This window comes from Nannobrachium achirus (assembly GCF_963921795.1).
Source record: "Nannobrachium achirus genome assembly, chromosome: 18".
Taxonomy (NCBI): Eukaryota; Metazoa; Chordata; class Actinopteri; order Myctophiformes; family Myctophidae; genus Nannobrachium; species Nannobrachium achirus.
Window position 1 is genome coordinate 9,920,346 of NC_137825.1, and position 17,737 is coordinate 9,938,082.

The 17,737-nt window shown below is 42.5% G+C and overlaps 1 protein-coding gene across 1 annotated transcript in view; it reads left to right on the forward strand.

The window, feature by feature from the left end:
• The window catches only part of nrg3b (neuregulin 3b), a gene marked incomplete at both ends in the record, with an annotated part of 585,734 nt that overhangs the window by 375,792 nt on the left and 192,205 nt on the right, over nucleotides 1-17,737 (forward strand). Inside the window, one exon of the mRNA XM_080747178.1 lies at nucleotides 4,343-4,478. Within this exon, the coding sequence (XP_080603304.1) occupies nucleotides 4,343-4,478 (136 nt within the window). The remainder of the gene's footprint in view (nucleotides 1-4,342; nucleotides 4,479-17,737) is intronic.

Here is a 17,737-nt window from a genome sequence, read left to right on the forward strand (position 1 = left end):
GCTGGGTTGCGCAACTCTGAAAATAGCTGATCTACAAGCTCTCGCAGCACAACGTGTTGAGAGCTTGTAGATCAGCTATTTTCGCTAGTTTTGTCTCGGGTCCTACCTTAACACTGTCCACTGTCCAGTCCAGTGAGTGAAAGTACAAAAGTATTAGATCAGATTAGATTATACATTTAGACTGTATTGTACATCAGCCAGTCGTATTTGGTGAGGGTAGCAAACCGGCTGCCTTGTTGCGGTTCTGCTATGCCACAGACAACCTCCTGCTCTTCGTAGAAAATGCAGTCTCGCCCCTTTGGCTCCTCTCTCCTTGCTGGGTCATTGTTTAGTTTCTCCCTGTACTTTCTCGTTCTCTCAGCACTTGTCATTTTCCAGCTGACAAAAGAAAATGGAATGTATAGTTTAAGACAAAGAGAAAATATTGTTTAGATTGAAACAATATGTTAAGGTTTCTGTGAAGGGGTTTCTGCTCTGTCTGATGAATTTGAAAGTATCACTGAATGAAGCTAAATTACATTTTATGTAAAAATGTTTAAAACAAATGTTTAAATGTACAAAAGAAACATGGAACTTTGTTATTTGTTGTTATATCTGTAGTTAAATACAATATAAATCATATGGTGTGACAGTCAAGTCATATGGTGTGACAAGCAGACATGTCACACCATATGATTAAGTGTCACACCATATTACTGTTTTCTCCATTTAGGTTTACCTTGAGGCTACTATGTACACATTAGCATGCTAACAGCATGCTAGCTATAACAAAGCAGCCTAGATCTACATGGAAATATGACCAAAACTTCAAATAACTTAAGCTTTTTTTAAAGAAAAGGTGTCACACCAAAAGACATCCAGAATGGTGAGTTTGTCAACGTTTCAACAAGATGGCATTTCATGAAAATGTTAAAATCATAACTCACCTCAGACACCTGTCTTGCAGTTGTGCTGGGAGTGCTGAATAGCCTTACAGAAGAAGGACCTCTCTAGCCAATAGGTGTCCAAATAATTGCCCGTTTAATTTTTCCAAACTAGTGTCACACCAAATGATTTTGGGTTGGGGGACAAAATGTTTTTGATCAGAAATGACTGAAAACATTATGCTTTGACTTTGAAAAGATATAGGCTCAAAATAGACATTTTTTTTAGCCTAAATTCATTTTCAAATGATTTTTAGCAATTCTTTTTCTTAGTTTTATTCAAGTTCCCACTTTGAGAAACAAGGTCAGGACAGTCACACCATATGAGTTTTGCCATGTTTGGTTGAAGATTCTGAAGAAATGAGGAATGAAATGTTTTAATCTTGAGTAAGTTCACATAAAGCTTAATGTCCTGCACAATATTCAGAAGGTTTTTGACAAATATATTTTTTATTTATACATGTTTGACACCGAGGACAGCGAAAACGTTACGTCACGTCACCCACCCATATTCAAAGATTTGCCCACATTTTCACGACTTTTTCAAAAATAGCAGATCTACAAGCTCGCAACGCGGCACTCGGTGCCGCGCTGTGAGCTTGTATATCTGCTATTTTTCACTGGTTAAAGCATTCAATAATTCTAGGCCTAAATGGGTTAAACCTACACTTTGGCCTTCCTCTTCTCCTCTCTTTATATACATTTTTGAGCGGTGGTAAACCGCTCCATAGAGTGGCTGTGCGTGTGTCTGTAGCCACCTTTTCCTCAGCGTTTTGCAATGTGTGTGTGTGTGTGTAGCCTGTATTACATCACCGATTAGTAATCGGCGATTACATCCTAGACCTATATCCTAGTCTTTTTCCTCAGCGTTTTGCCATAGCAATGTGTGTGTGTGTGTGTGTGTGTGTGTAGCCTCACATCACCAATTACCAATTGAAGACGTTATGCAAGCACGACCACCGCTCACTTCACATTAGGTGTGATTTTTAATGTTTTGTTTGTTTTTAATAGGACATAACAGTACAGATACACCAAGAAGATATAACAATAAAACAAACAAACACCTGACTATAATGCATAATACAAGTGAGTAAAGAATCATGGCGGCTTTAGTCAACCACAGTATAGCATTGCATAGCCAGAATATCACTGGGTGGATATGAGTCTGATACTTTTTTCTTTTTCTTAGACCAGACCAATACTGAGCCCTGATTCCCCAAACCAACTCTTCAGGGTGATGAAATGGATTCATAATTGAGCCAGACCCAAATCCGCCACGGGCAAATCTATTTTCCCCCGGCGGACTTGTCTGATTCCAGGCTACAGTACAACAGTTGGACACATTAACATTTAGGCCGGTACAAAGCGGCAAACGAGGGGCGGCACCGGCAGTGGCTCAGGAGGTAGAGAGTGGCCGCTTGGGCATGGGAAGATTCCCAGTTCGATCCCGGCCTCCCCCTGAGTGTCGAAGTGTCCTTGAGCAAGACACTGAACCCCTAGTTGCCTTGCATGGTTTCCTCCGCCATCTGTGTATGAATGTGTGAATGTAATGCACAATCATTGTAAAGGGCCTTGAATTAAAGGCGCTATATAAATGTACTATTTACCTACCAAGCAGAGCAGTCTCACAGCAGAGTCAAGATTACCCCAGATACTAGACTGTTGTTTAAGTGTTCTGTTTGTTGCTACAGTGCCTCTGCAGACGTATCAGTGATACAAACACATTAAACCATCTAGTGAAAACAAGGAAAGAGAAACGATTCTCTTTGCTACAAGTGTAGAGCATGAGAGCCTGTTGGACAGAGAACGGCAGAGAGAGAGAGTAGCTTTTGGAGCAGCCAAACAAGGCAGTTATAGTGCATCGGGTTCCTCATCTCCTCTTGACTGGCAGCTCCATCTTCAGCGTACCTTAATTCTCCTGATGTAGCCCTTCTCTGCACACGTCAGTGTTGTTTTTAACAGCAAATTCTGATTTAGTTTTAGTCATAGTCTTTTGAATACAATCTCATTTAGTTTTAGTCATAATTTAGTCTCCTGAATTTTTTTAGTTTTAGTCTAATTTTAGTCGACTAAATATCATGAGATTTTAGTTGACTAAATCTACAGTTGATTTAGTCAACTAAAATTTTTTTTGGCAGGCCTTGATGGCATCGTAATGATTGATTTTACACTTGGTTGCATGCTGAAAATAGCCGATCTACAAGCTCCGAGCTTGTAGATCTGCTATTTTCAGCAAGCAACACCTGAGAGCAACCAAACATAAAATTACTTTCTTCTCCACTAGTCCCTCCCTAACATTTTAGTCTAGTTTTTATTTTGTTGACGAAATCGTCAATATAGTTAGTCTTAGTTTTAGTCATCACAGCTTAGTTTTTATTTAGTTTTTATTTAGTTTTCGTCAGTGAAAAAAACACAGTCGACACACATTTTTCGTTATAGTTTTAGTCGACGAAATCAACACCGGCACACGTCCAAACCATCTCAACCCACTCTTGCTTCTTCCCCCGAAACCTTCTGGCCTGGACTGATCCTCTACATGTAGCCTATAGTCATTGCTGTTCTGGTCTCTCCTTGTCACTCGTAGAATCCTCAGCTCCACCTCCTGTCACAAAGAACACATGAGTAGCTCAGTCATATCAAATGCACTTTTGAAAGTAACCTGGTCAGAATGCATATTTATTTCTGGGCAGTAGTAGTTCCTCCAAACGGACCCTTACAGGTCTGTAACTCTGACAGTGTACAAATGGAAAGGTTCTATTTGTACGCGTGAAGTCAACATAAACAGCTCTGAGATAAACCGTCTCCAGAAACACTTCCAAATGTGACGGTTCCCCCCACACTCTTCCGGTTTCCAGGATCCCAACCCAACCCTACAGCCAGGATGAGTCATGTTATTTGCTTCACTGCAGCACAGAACTATGATAACCGGGTCAGAATGTGTTGTGTGTATTTGTTGCATTGCAGCAGCACTAACCTGTGTGTGTGTGTGTGTGTGTGTGTGTGTGTGTGTGTGTGTGTGTGTGTGTGTGTGTGTGTGTGTGTGTGTGTGTGTGTGTGTGTGTGTGTGTGTGTGTGTGTGTGTGTGTGTGTGTGTGTGTGTGTGTGTGTGTGTGTGCAGGAACGTGCACACATAGTCATCAAAGGGGGCTTGAGCCCCTGCCCTTTTATCCGTCTGTAAAAAGTGCCCTCTCCAGACCATGAATGCAGTTTTTACTATGGTGAAAGAAATGCAAATGCCCCCTCTTTCCATGCCATACCCGAAGGCAGCATTCAAGAGAACTGCCTTGTCCAAACCCTCCTGAACTTGAATGCAGCATCTAATGTTGAAAGAATTGCCCTCTCTGTGTGTGTGTGTGTCTATAGCAGCACTAACATGGTTCTCTCTCTGTCCTCTCTTCTGTCTGTCTGTCTGTCCACAGCGGCGGCCCCCACGTCCCCCAGCCTGCGCTCCGAGGTGTTCAAGCCCTGCGTGGAGGACAAGGACCTGGCCTTCTGCCTCAACGAGGGCGAGTGCTCCATCATCCAGACTGTGGCTGGCGTGCACCGGCACTGCAGGTGAGCCAGCCAGCCAGCGTGTGTGTGTGTGTGTGTGTGTGTGTGTGCGTGCGTGCGCGCTTGAATGGAATGTGTGTGCGTGTGTGCGTGTGTGCGTGCGTGCGGCGTGTGTCTCTGTGTTTCCTTGCTTGCTGCTACACCTCTGATCCGTGAGCCCGGTGGCATCCATGAACCCTCTTTGGTTTTGGTTTCCCAAACAAACAACACAGTCTCTCCATTCTTCAAAGCACTGTCTCTGTCCTCCTCTGCCCCTCTCTCTCTCATTCATCTGTCTGCTCTCTCTCTCTCTCTCTCTCTCTCTCTCTCTCTCTCTCTCTCTCTCTCTCTCTCTGTGTCTCTCTGTCATCCATCTATCTGCAGTGTGTATAGTCAGTCAGTGGTGCAGGAAACCACAGACAGAGGTCATGCAATTTCACCCTCCGTGCACTAGATGGTGTCATGAACTTCAGTGCTTATTATAGCAGGTGGATGTGCTATAGTGCTGCAGTACAGGCACAGTGAAACTGTTCCACTTCAGGCTTTCTTTTACCTCTGTCTCTGTCTCTAATAATAATAATCTTTATTGTCCCCAAAGGGAAATTTGTCTTCACAGTCTGTTCAAACAAGAAACACATAGCCAAAAAGACAACACAACATATCACATAGACAAGTCATCTGTACCCCACTGTACACAGAAAAGACCCTCTTAGCGACGGGGGCGATTGTTTAGCAGATTGTTAAGTGCGGCAATGGCTGAGGGGACAAAACTCCTTTTGTCTCTGTCCCTGTCTCTGTCTTTCTCTCTCTCTCTCTGCCGCTCCCTCTCTTATTAATCCCTGATTAACATATTTGTACAGTAAGCTAAGTGAATGTTTCTCTCACTCCTGAGATGGCAGTGTGCATCCTGCATATCAGGCGGAGCAGTGTGTCTTTCTCTGGGCGATGCCAGCTGGCCAAACTTTCCCTTGGGTCTTTAGAACGGATGTCTGGTGCACGGCCCTTGACCTGGAGATCCACTGCTCTGAACTTCAACCACAAACTGATCTACTCACCCTGTCAGCTGTAGTGATCTATTTACTCACCCTGTCACACTGCTAGAGATCTACTCACTCTGTCACACTGCTAGAGATCTACTCACTCTGTCACACTGCTAGAGATCTACTCACTCTGTCACACTGCTAGAGATCTACTCACTCTGTCACACTGCTAGAGATCTACTCACTCTGTCACACTGCTAGAGATCTACTCACCCTGTCACACCATCACACTACACTGCGAGCTGCAGTGTTGCTGGGCAGATTACTGACTGGGCGTGGGCTTTTGTTCAGAACTCACACACCAGTTCGAACATAGCGTTTATTGCCTTAGTTTGTCATACTACAGTGTCGCACAGACATAGTCTACAAGCTCAAAATCTACAAGGTCAAAACATGTCACGACACATCAAGCTTTGAGCTTGAAGATCGGCTGTTTTTGCTTATGTTACAGTACATTTGAATCCTGAAAAGTTGTTATTTGAACCAGTCTGTATGGTAGAGCATTTTAAAACTGTATAATGTCTAGGCCTACAGTACGTCTGCAGTGCTTTGGAGGTGTTTGGTCTCCCCTACTCTTCCCTTGAGAAACGTATAGACCCTGGTGTCTGCACTACACTAAACACAGACACCATGGCATAGCTTCTATAGCAGCCTATATGTAGAGGCAGACGTTTTTTGGAAAAGATCAGACAGAACACGTAGTTGGTGGCAGTGCACGTGCAACTAACTGCACGGAGGTCCTGGCAAAACAGAAGTGGGAGAAGTAAGTGCGTATGTAAATTACCTGTGTGAACATCCATTCTAAATGGCTGCCATTAAGCGTACATTTCTGCAGTGGTACAAGCTGCTGGAAACTAATTGCCCCTGGTGGGAATATTATACGGTTGTTTGAAGTTGAATAAAGGCAATGGTTCTTTTATATATAGGAACCCCCCCCCCCCCCCCCCCATATCCCCCTTTTCTGCTTCCTTAGACAGCTCACATTTGTAAAAAGAATGGTGGAAGAAGTAGGCTACTCACATTTTGTACTCAAGTAGAAGTGTCACTACTGCAATGTAAATGGTGCATCTGTATAGCTTCCGAAGCGCTACAGTATTAAAACAACAACAACACAAGTCCTTAATTCTGTTCAAAACACTATATGAGTATACTACAGTATCTGTAGCTATGTAGACTCATAGAACAATCATATACAAATATACATTGTGTTGTTGTAGTTCATGGCCCTCGTGGGTGTAGGAACAGTATCTACCATATTTGCGGTATGACAGAAATCGTATATCTCCATATTTCTACTACTTCATACGTAACATAGGTCTGACATAAGAGTGTCGCATTTCAATGCAAAAGGGGCAACACAGGTCCCACTCGACATCTGTCATGAGAGAACAAACTGTAGCATGTCTGCACTTCTGGAATCTGGATATCGAAAGGATGGATTCATAGAAATACCTCTGGTGACAATAGGCCCCATATTTGCCTCTCAAATTTGGGGGCATAATAATAAGCCCTATTCACAACCCGCCCACTCAGCATCCCCCCGGTGCTGAAGTCACGTTTTGAAGGGGTAAAACCCTGCTAAAAGCCCATAGAGTTAACACAGAAATCGCAAATGTAATGCAATTTCCGAATAGTACAGTATAAAATACGGCTAGCATGAACAAGAACACAAGATAGTAAAAGGCACAAAGCATTATAATTTACTTTACCGTTCGAAATAATTATTTATTGGCTTTAAGTCCAGCTATTTCTGTATTCATTTCCCCTTCTAAATTGACGTCACACCAGGAAGTTGCTGAGAAATTTGCTGAGTTGGCCGTGAATAGGGCTAATAGGCCTAATAATAATGATGATGATGATAATAATAATACACTTTACATAGTAAACACAATACAATAAAGCACTGGTAAAACGTGAGCAATTCAACACTATATATAACAGAATGATTCGTCAAAGTGCTAAAAAAGTGAGTCCTTAAAAGTCTTTTAAAAGCCAGCCGCAGACAACCAGAAGAGACTTTCTCTGTTTCCAGCACCTCAGGTCACAAACACATTCACAAGTTATTAAAAGATCAGACAAGTTGCTGGGAGCTCGTCTGGGGACAAGCTCTAAATGTGATCACTCACCATCACAAGTCATTAGCTTCAAGCACCGCAGTCATTATAGCCAAGGCAAGCCAGGACAAGTCAGAGTTTATTTATATAACAAGTTTCATACGACTCAATGTGCTTACAAATGATATGCAGGAAAGAGGCAAAGATCACACGTTGCCAAAGCTTAACTAAAAGCTTGTGAAAAGAGATATATATTTCTGTTTTTACCAGAGAATTGCAGAGAGTGGGACCATAATGACCGAAGGGCCATAGTGTGATTTAGAATGTATTCTAGGTTTAATGAGGGAGACCATTATCTGATGATCTAACTCAGAGGTTCCCAAACTTTTTCAGGTCGACACCCTTTGCGACTTTGAGTACCTAGAAAAGCGCTATATAAGTCTGATGTATTATTAAAGAGAGATTACGTTTGCCGGGGACCCAAACTAGTGAAAATAGCAGATGGCATGGCCAGATTAATGCACTCGCTTTACGGTGGGGAGAAAGTGAAGTTTGAGAGTGTAGTTCTGCTCTTTTTTGAATCACCATTATATAAAATATGGTTAAAATGATCGCGATGCTATATTAACGCATTTCGCTGGGGACCCCTGGAGGTCCCCGGGCCTCACATTGAGAACCATTGATCTAAGGCATGTGTTTGGGGGTGTTTTTGTAAGCATATCAATAATGTAAGAAGGACAAAGCCATTTATAGATTTAAAAACATCGAGAAGCACTTTTAAAATCAATCCTTTGTTTCACTGGGACTCGGTGAAGAGAAATTGAAACGGCATGTGATGTGTTCAAAGCTTTCTGGTTTTTAGTTAATAGGCTACCTATGAATTATGAATAGGCTAAGCTGGAGTTTATTGGACATTTGCTTTGTTAGTCCAAGTATGAACCATCAAAGAGGCTTTTGAAGATCCAGAATCCTTTCTAACTTACCGGTATCCTGCACACTGGCAACGTTGCTTCTGAGGTCATTTAGGTCAGTTCACCACCACAAAATGATCTGTTAACTCTACTCAACTTCACTTTATTTTCACTTGTCAGGTGTAAACAGTGGGTAGCTCACAGTGCAAGCTACCCATTGCAGTTACATTTTAAACAAGAATAGGAGTCCAAATAAGAAAATATAGGCCAACATATATATATATATATATATATATATCGTCATTGTCGGGTGAACAAAACCGTTCATTTTTCATTTAACATTTTAAAAATGATTTAAACTAGTGAAAACAGCCGATCTACAAGCATACAAAGCCTCGCATCGCGAGGCGTTGTGTGCTTGTAGACTTGCTGTTTTCACTACTTTTGTGCAACGGCCTTGTATGATGAGGGTTACTTTGCGAAAAAAAATGAACATTATCTCCAACTTATCTCCAAGTTTCAAATTTGAAACTTGGAGATACAAGGTTTCCGCCCGACAACGACGATATACATGTATAGGCCTATATAGACGAGCCATGAGGCCCATAGGGCAGTTTCTGTAGCGTGAGGAAGCATGATGTACAAGTACACCCCGTGGACATGATGCTAGTATGATGCAGGTACTTAAGGGCTGTCCATACTGTCTCAGACCACCAAACCTTTTGTCGGAAAGGTCCGGTTCAACTAAAATTATGTCATCTTGCATCTTCTGAAAAGCATTACCCCGAATTAGAGTTTCTGATGAAAGGTTTGGTGTTCAGAGACAGTATGGACAACCCTTTACCTCCAATCCAACCCTCGATGCTGAGTGCCAAGCAGGGAGGCACTGGGTCCCAGATTCTTTGGTATGACCCAGCCGGGGATCGAACCCCGACCTCCCAGTCTCAGGGCGGACACTCTGCATCTACCATAATGTACTACCATTCATATTGGTTTGTTAACAGCAACAGAGTAACGAGACTGATCTACTCTGCAGTGAGTGAGTCTCTTGGTTGTTTATTGATCGCTTTGGTTATTTAGCTAAGCGTCTGAACGCTGTTGCCGTTGGCTGAGTGACACAGCCTTGCCATTTAGCTTAGCAGCTCACTTAGCGTTAGTCAAAGCGTGCTGCCAGCGCTGCGCCAACAGAGAGCAACTAATGGCACCAAGCCTCATTAATCACTTTAACCTACGTGGCATCATCGTCCCTATAAAATCCCTGGTATGTTCCTAATTAAAACGTGATAAAAAAGGTGAGATGTTAATGCCAATACGTACTCCTGTCTCCTTCCCACGTCAGAAAATCTCCACGTTTTGGAAAGTCTTCCCGGACTTTTTTCCCCTGAAAAAATATTAATATGAATTAAGGGAGTTAAGGGTCCATTTGGTTCCTAACTATGTATCATTTAGCTCAGGCGGTTTTAAAGGTGGCAATGGAGTCTCTGATGCGTTTGGGGAGTTGGTTCCAGAGGGTGGGGGCGGCCACAGAGAAGGCCCTGTCGCCCCAGGTTGGCCGCTTGGCCCTGGGGACCTCGAGGAGGCCAGCCTCACTGGACCGATCATGAGGGAGCAGGTCGGTACTCCTCAAAGGACTAGAATTTGGCCGGAAAGCTCAAACCGAAGTTTTAACCCAAAATAATTCCCTTGTGCTCAAGGTAGCATGACCATATTTTCAGCCGCTCAAACCGGGACGAGAACCACTGCTGCCTAAAACCGGGACCCCATTCTCTAACGTTTGTGCACATGCACATACACACCGCAGGGTTGCATACAGGCAGTGAGTGATTGACAAACAGCCTCAGCGCTGAATTCAGACACGCAATGAATTTGTTCATGTTTTCTGTTTGTTTAGGTGAGCATGTTTACGTGAAAAGAACATGATAAATGTCTATGCAACCACTGAAAACAGCGACTATTTTTTAAAATTCTGGCGAAAACCAGGACAATTTTGTTGTGAATGTTGAAAACCGGGACATAGTGTTTTAGAGATATTTGTCGGGACAGCGGGACACGCAGCTTGAAAACGGGACAGTCCCGGCCAAACCGGGACGTCTGGTCACCCTAGCTCTAGGACATAATTTGAGGGCCTATACCAAATAAACCCCTTGATGCGGCATAGTTTTGCTTTTGGAAAATTCGTTTGGCACAGTATGCATCTTTTAGTCCAACTCGTAGCGACTGGCAAGACATTGATGGAATCAACGTATATCCACTTCAAAAGGTCGACGCTGTGCTTTGAGTCTTATAGTTACTATTATTATTATTGTTATTATTATTATTATCACGGTGACAGCAGGAAACGCTGTAATGTTGTGTCATCTTCGGCGCCTGAAGGTTTCTAGCAACGTGTGAATCAGAGCTCAGGGCTATAATTAGTTGGGGATCTTCGAACTGTACACAGGAGTTCTACTGCATGCAGGGGCGTCACACCAAATTCTGGGCCCTGGGTACAAGGATTCACTGCGGGCCCCCCATAAATGTTAACTATTGAAAAATAGCAGATATACAAGCTCACAGCGCGGCACCGAGTGCCGCGCTGCAAGCTTGTAGATCTGCTATTTTTGAAAAATCAGGAAATGTGTGCAAGAAACCTATGCCAAGGACCCCCAAGATGATATGTATTTGGCCACGGACCCCAGTCTCAAAATATTTCGTTCCAGGGACCCCCAGAAGCGAAATTTTAGTTAGAAATGTTCGCTTAAAAAATACATAGATTCAAAGATTTTCACACATTTTAAAAACTTTTCAAAAATAGCAGATCTACAAGCTCGCAGCGCGGCACTCGGTGCTGCGCTGTGAGCTTGTATATCTGCTATTTTTCAATAGATAAAGTTATTAGGGCCCCTCCACCTTGGGCCCCAGTAACTCAGTCCCACTTTCCTACCCCTTGTGACGCCCCTGGCTGCATGCTCTAACCTAGAGAGTAATGATGAAACAGAAAGGCTGCGCTAAGCGAGGCTAAACCTAGATGGGCTGCCAGGCAATTTCTCTGCAGCAGAGTGGCTGTTATGTGAAGTGTTGATTACAGGTTTGAGGCTGATGTTAGTGAAAGGGAGCAGGGACGTGCTGGGCCCCTGATTCAGCCCCGGAAAAAGAGTTGGAGAGGCCCTCATTTTTCTTTTTTTATATTTCGTCGTTGTCGGGTGGAAACATTATATGTCCAAAACCGTTTGTTTTGTATTTATCATTTTAAAAATTATTTAAACTAGTGAAAACAGCCGATCTACAAGCACACAACGCCTCGCACCGCGAGGCGTTGTGTGCTTGTAGATCTGCTGTTTTCACTACTTTTGTGCGACGGCCTTGTATGATGAAGCAGGGCTTTGCTTTGCGAAAAAATGTATAAAGGCCCCCAAAATGGAACGAAGGCCGACATTTTAGTTTTAACTTTTTCCTAATGGCCGGCCTGGACCAGCCGGGAATGAACCGGCCGTTCGGGAGTTGTCCCGCTTTTCCCAATGGCCAGCACGTCCCTGAAAGGGAGGTAAAAAAGACCCAGACAGTTACAGTAAAGGCTACAGCATGTCTGGCTCTTACTGCTTACTTAAAGAACAAATGATTGATTTTTTTCCAAAACACAGCGTCTGCTAGATGACAAATCGTCGCTGTCGGGCAGAAACCTCATGATGCCAAACTGTTATTCAAATTCAAGGTAGCAGATCTACAAGCTAGAAACCCCTCACTTTGCGCCGCGTTTTGAACAGGGGTGTATTGAAGTTGTCCCGATTTAAAATGAAGCCACGCGGAACTAAAAGTTCCTATGATTGGCCGCTATTAACACATTGACCGCCATTTTAACATACCTCCGTACTCCCACCTGCCATTCGTCTCCATAGACTTCCATGTAATTGGGTGTGCACGGATCATGCACACCCATGCCTAGATAATGCACCACGTGTGTCCACATTGCTCACAGCTTTCAAACAAAAAAATCCGAATGGAAATCCGTTCAGGCATTCATGAGATAACAGCCACTATGTTTAACAAAGATGGCTGCCAAAATGGCTGCCATGCTTGAAAGATGGGGTTGCTATGGGGGTTAAACATGCAATTTCGCGATTGCTATCATGCCTACTCCATTTTTGGGGGTCAAAAATTTTTTTTGAAAACATTTTTTTTTTTTTTAAATGTTTTTTTTTTTTTTTTTTTTAATTCTCGGGACTATCGGGCCTGGCGGGGAAAGACATTGGAATAATCTCGGGACTATCGGGCCTGGCAGGGAATGAGTTAATAGTTGAGCTGTTCTGGCACCAGAAGCAACATGTTCTCCATAGGATTCCATCCATTTCTCCCGAACTTTTACATTTGATTTTCTTACCTTAATAAACATGAATACTTTATGGTTCCTATCGCTAGTTTAAAGCCTCGTTTCAATCAGTGAAAATATGGTCCAATTTATGTTATATTTGATGTTATGAGGGGCTTGTGATGATTCTTCGTGTGCTTTATTTTCGGCAAGCTCAAGACAAATGTCCCATGGGTGCATCTCTCCACTCCGTCATGTCTCCTTTCCGTCATGTCTCCATTCCGACACTAACCCTATCTCTAACCCTAACCCTAAACCTAACCCCTATGGGAGTGTCGCCACTCCGACAATAAGAAGACAATTTCGGAGTGGCGACATGTCGGAATGGAGAGAGCCTCCCATGTCCCATGTATCCCTGCGGTTGCACGTGACCGTTGGCAGCCAATAGCCTTCGAGATGGTATCATTTCTACCAATGAACGTTGATTTCTACAAAGATGGTGTCACCCATACAACGGCCAAAAAAGCTTAATTTGCGCAGCATAGAAACCAATGGCTTTCCACCGTCCATATTTATTTACAGTATGGTTTTGAACTTGTATCTGCTACTTTCGACTGACGCCGTAGTATCATGATCAAGTGAATTAGGCGTAAATTAGACAGATTAAGATCCCAGGCTCCCCCAGAATTGTTGTCAAAGAGTCCTTGAGCAAGACTCTGAACTCCTAGTTGCTCCCGGTGAGCAGGTTGGTGCCTTGCATGCAGGGAAGAAATTAGATCTTATTCTGCATGGGTTTTCAGATCAAAAGGGCCCTGTACTGCTGTGAGGGGGGGCCCATAGATTAGGAGATTAGAGACCCTTAATATATTGGAAATGACAAAATACATATCGTTGTTGTCGGGTGTAAACCTCGTATCTCCAAGTTTCAAATGTGTATGCTTTACAAAGCCCTGCTTCATCAGACAAGGCCGTTGCACAAAAGTAGTGAAAACAGCCGATCTACAAGCACACAACGCCTCGCCCTGCGAGGCGTTGTGTGCTTGTAGATCTGCTGTTTTCACTACTTTAGTTTAAATCATTTTTAAACTGATAAATGAACGGTTTTGGACATAAAAGGTTTTCACCCGACAACGGCGATATAATAGCGGTAGCCTATGAATTTTATAATACTGTCACCAGTAGGGGGGCCCTTGGGTTTATTAAACCCATCAACCCTATACAAATTACGCTTGTGCTTGCATGGTTTCCTCTGCCATCGGTGTATGAATGTGTGTGTGAATGAGTGAATGTAATGGACAATCACTGTAAAGCAATACATCTGACTATAAATGGTATACATGCACCATTTACCATTTATTGTCGGGTGTTGGGCGGAAACCTTGTATGTTCCTTTTCATAAAACGGGGGAATAAATCTCCCGTGTTCCAATTAATCCATTTATTATTTTAGTCACGGTTGAAGGCAGGAGACAGAGTGGAGGGCGAAACCCAGGCCAGCTGTGAGAAGGACTATTAAACAATTTTTTTACCAAAAAGAAAAAAAAAAGAATAATATGTGCCTGTTACTGGACTGAACTCTGATTGAACTCTGCTAGGATTTCAGCAGCAGGGTAATCATCAAAATGAGTAACGCTGACAATAAGATCTTGTTATTCAGTCGTTCGGAACACAAAATGGAACACCACCCCCCACTGGTACGTTTAATTTGAAAAATGACTTTTAGGCGATATTAGTTATGGTTCACACAGCGGCTTTCCCTCTGGTGTAAATCAAATATCTACAGCTTACGCAAACCCAATCTTCTTCCAGCATACATGGACTTCACTGTGTAAAAACAACCAAAACTATTTGTTCAGAATGTCATCATTCAGCACAGTTTGAAACCATACTGTATGACACACAAGGGAGTTTGCTTCGTTCTATTGTTTTATCGTGTTTACCGTGCTAAAATGTGAGGCATGCGTACGCATGGGGGCATGTGTACAAGGGGCTAAATATGTATTTTTAGACACAGCAAGCCGGCAGTTTCTTTATTGCTATTTACAGTAACACTTCTAGCCCCCATAAGTCACATCCAACCATGAAAGGTTGCGTTGTATCTTTGGAATGGGCTTATTCTGTGTAAAATGACATATTTAGCCACTTGTACGCGTGCCCCCAACCACTGAAATAAGAATCTCTAAAACAATAGAAAGAAGTAAATGAAATAATTTTAACACTCATCTTTTATATTCTTTAATTACAATCTAAAATATGAACCCTTGTTGTAAAAAACTAAAGTTGTCCTTTAAAGCTTAGAGATTAAAGCTTTTTTTTATGTTTGTATTTTATGTTTGAGTATGTTAATACTATAGATGGGACGATGTGAACATTTCATATCACGATTATTGTGAGAAAATAAATCGCGATTTACAATATTATCGCCGTTGTCTCTCAAAACACTGTGAGCAGTCACATATTACAGAGAAAGGCTGTTTTATCCATATACTATTTATAGGTTCACTTTTCAACCATTTTCAACCTTATACAATTGGTCCTCACTAATGGTCATTATAAGATGGCACCATATCTTTCAACCCGCTGTGTCTCAGAGGAGGGCTGTGGACAGTCCACAAACCTGGCTGACTCCAATGACTTCATCAGTTGGGGATTCCAAACGAATGGAACCTATTGAACAGCCTTCCTCTACCTGGTTAGTGCACTGAAATGGAAGCCATTGTACGTTCAAAGCACAGTGTTCAAAGTGTATTTGAACTGTCCATTGCCCACAGAGGGAATATAGACTGCAACAGTGGCAGCTTATAATGAGCTTTTAGTGAGAACCAATTATGTGAACATACTTTATACTGTAGGTGGAAACTGGGTGCAGTGCTCCTTTACGTACAGTGAAGTTGTTTCTAAAAATAAAAACAAAGCGCTCTGTCACTTACTGTATATTTTATAATTAGGCTGTCATGTGCATCTCACCACAATACAGTAAATTGTTGCTGTCCGGTAGAAACAGCGGCGGGTTTAGCAATTAGGAAACGGGCGGTTTGAGCAATTACAGGATTAAGCTCAACTTTGGGGCCCCCTCCGCCCCCAAAAGAACCCTTCACAACAAGCCACAGTGCTTTCTTGGGTTTAAATCCTATATTAATAGACCTTGTATCTGAACTGTACTGTCTTCTGCTTTTCCTATGCGAACTGGAGCAGAATGTTTGCTAGCAATAGCGTCCTGCAGACTCGCGTCACAAGCTTGTAGATCGGTTATTTCTGGTGAATATATTTGGTGTAGAAACAAACAAGGGCAGACCAGGGTGTTATTATGGGTGCTATAGGGATGGCAATGCCATTTGCAATTCACTGAAACATTCTATTTACCGTATTTTCCGGACTATAAGGCGCACTTAAAAGCCTTTACCGGTAATTTTCTCAAAAAACGACAGTGCGCCTTATAGTCCAGTGCGCCTTATATATGGATCATTCATTGACATTGACATTCCCTTTAGCACAGCTCCATCTGTTGGATGCATAACGCAACGGTAGTGTCTATTATGTGCGCCTTATAGTCCGGTGCGCCTTATAGTCCGGAAAATACGGTAGTAATATCATAACTCTCCACTGTAATACAGTATCATAACTCTCCGTGATGAGTCACATTTGCATACATTTCATGTCTTAGTGGCAGACTAGTACTGGCAGAATATAATTAAGTATGCATAATTATGTGAGATCTCCTTTTATCGCCTCTTATACGGCATAACACACTCACATGTACAATATGCACGTAAATATATTGGCTGTTAGATTTAAACAGGGACCTTTCACACTCAGACTATAAGTATTTTCCCAGAGTTCCACTTTATCTTTTAGACCAACGTGCAGTGGTGGAAAGTAACTAAGTACATTTACTTAAGTACTGTGCTTAAGTACAGTTTTGAGGTGCTTTTATTTTACTGGAGTATTTCCAATTACTTCTACTCCATTACATCTCAGAGGGAAATATTGTACTTTTACCCTGCTACAATTATTTGAACACTTTAGTTACTTTGTACTTCGCGATGCAACGCATTGCGAGCTTGTAGATCTGGTATTTTCAAATGATTGTTATAGATTGGAAAAATGGGATAATGAGTACTTTTACTTTTGGTACTTTAAGTACATGTTGATGCCAATAAACCTTTGTACTTTTACACGTAACAGAGTATTTCCACATTGTTTGCAGTATTGATGCTTTTACTTTTAAGTAAAACATTTGAGTACGTTTTCCAACACTGCCAACTTGCGGTGTAGACTGAACAGGACACAGACCAGGGACGTGCTGGGCCCCTGATTCAGCCCGGGAAAAAGAGTTGGAGAGGCCCTCATTGCGCGCTATAGAGATCTCTCTCTATAGCGCTGCTGCTACTCAAAGATTTGCCATTTCAGATCATGACAAGTGATAAGCCAGTGGGCCAATTATTGTACATGAGTTATACTTCGTCGTTGTCGGGTGGAAACCTTGTATGTCCAAAACCGTTTGTTTTGTATTTATCATTTTAAAAATGATTTAAACTAGTGAAAACAGCCGATCTACAAGCACACAACGCCTCGCACCGCGAGGCACAGCCCCCAAAATGGAAAGAAGGCCGACATTTTATTTATTTATTTTTCCTAATGGCCGGCCTGGACAGGCTGGGAATGAACCGGCCGTTCAGGAGTTGTCTCGCTTTTCCCAATGGCCAGCACGTCCCTGACACAGACAGATGACAAAATGTTAAAATAAAGTCTAATGATAGCCAGTATTCTCGTGGAAGGAGGAGTTCCTTTTCATTTCCTGCAGCTTTTCAGTCCATTAGCAGCAGCTGTATGGTTTCTACTCGCTGCTTGTCCATCTTACAAAGCCATCAAATGAACATTACGAGCTCTCAAGGTACACGGCTAATTCCTCTAAACGTACAAATGGCTTTTTATTACACTTTTCACTCTCAAGCCCAAGCAGAACTAATGCTCTTCTCTGACTGTGTGACTGA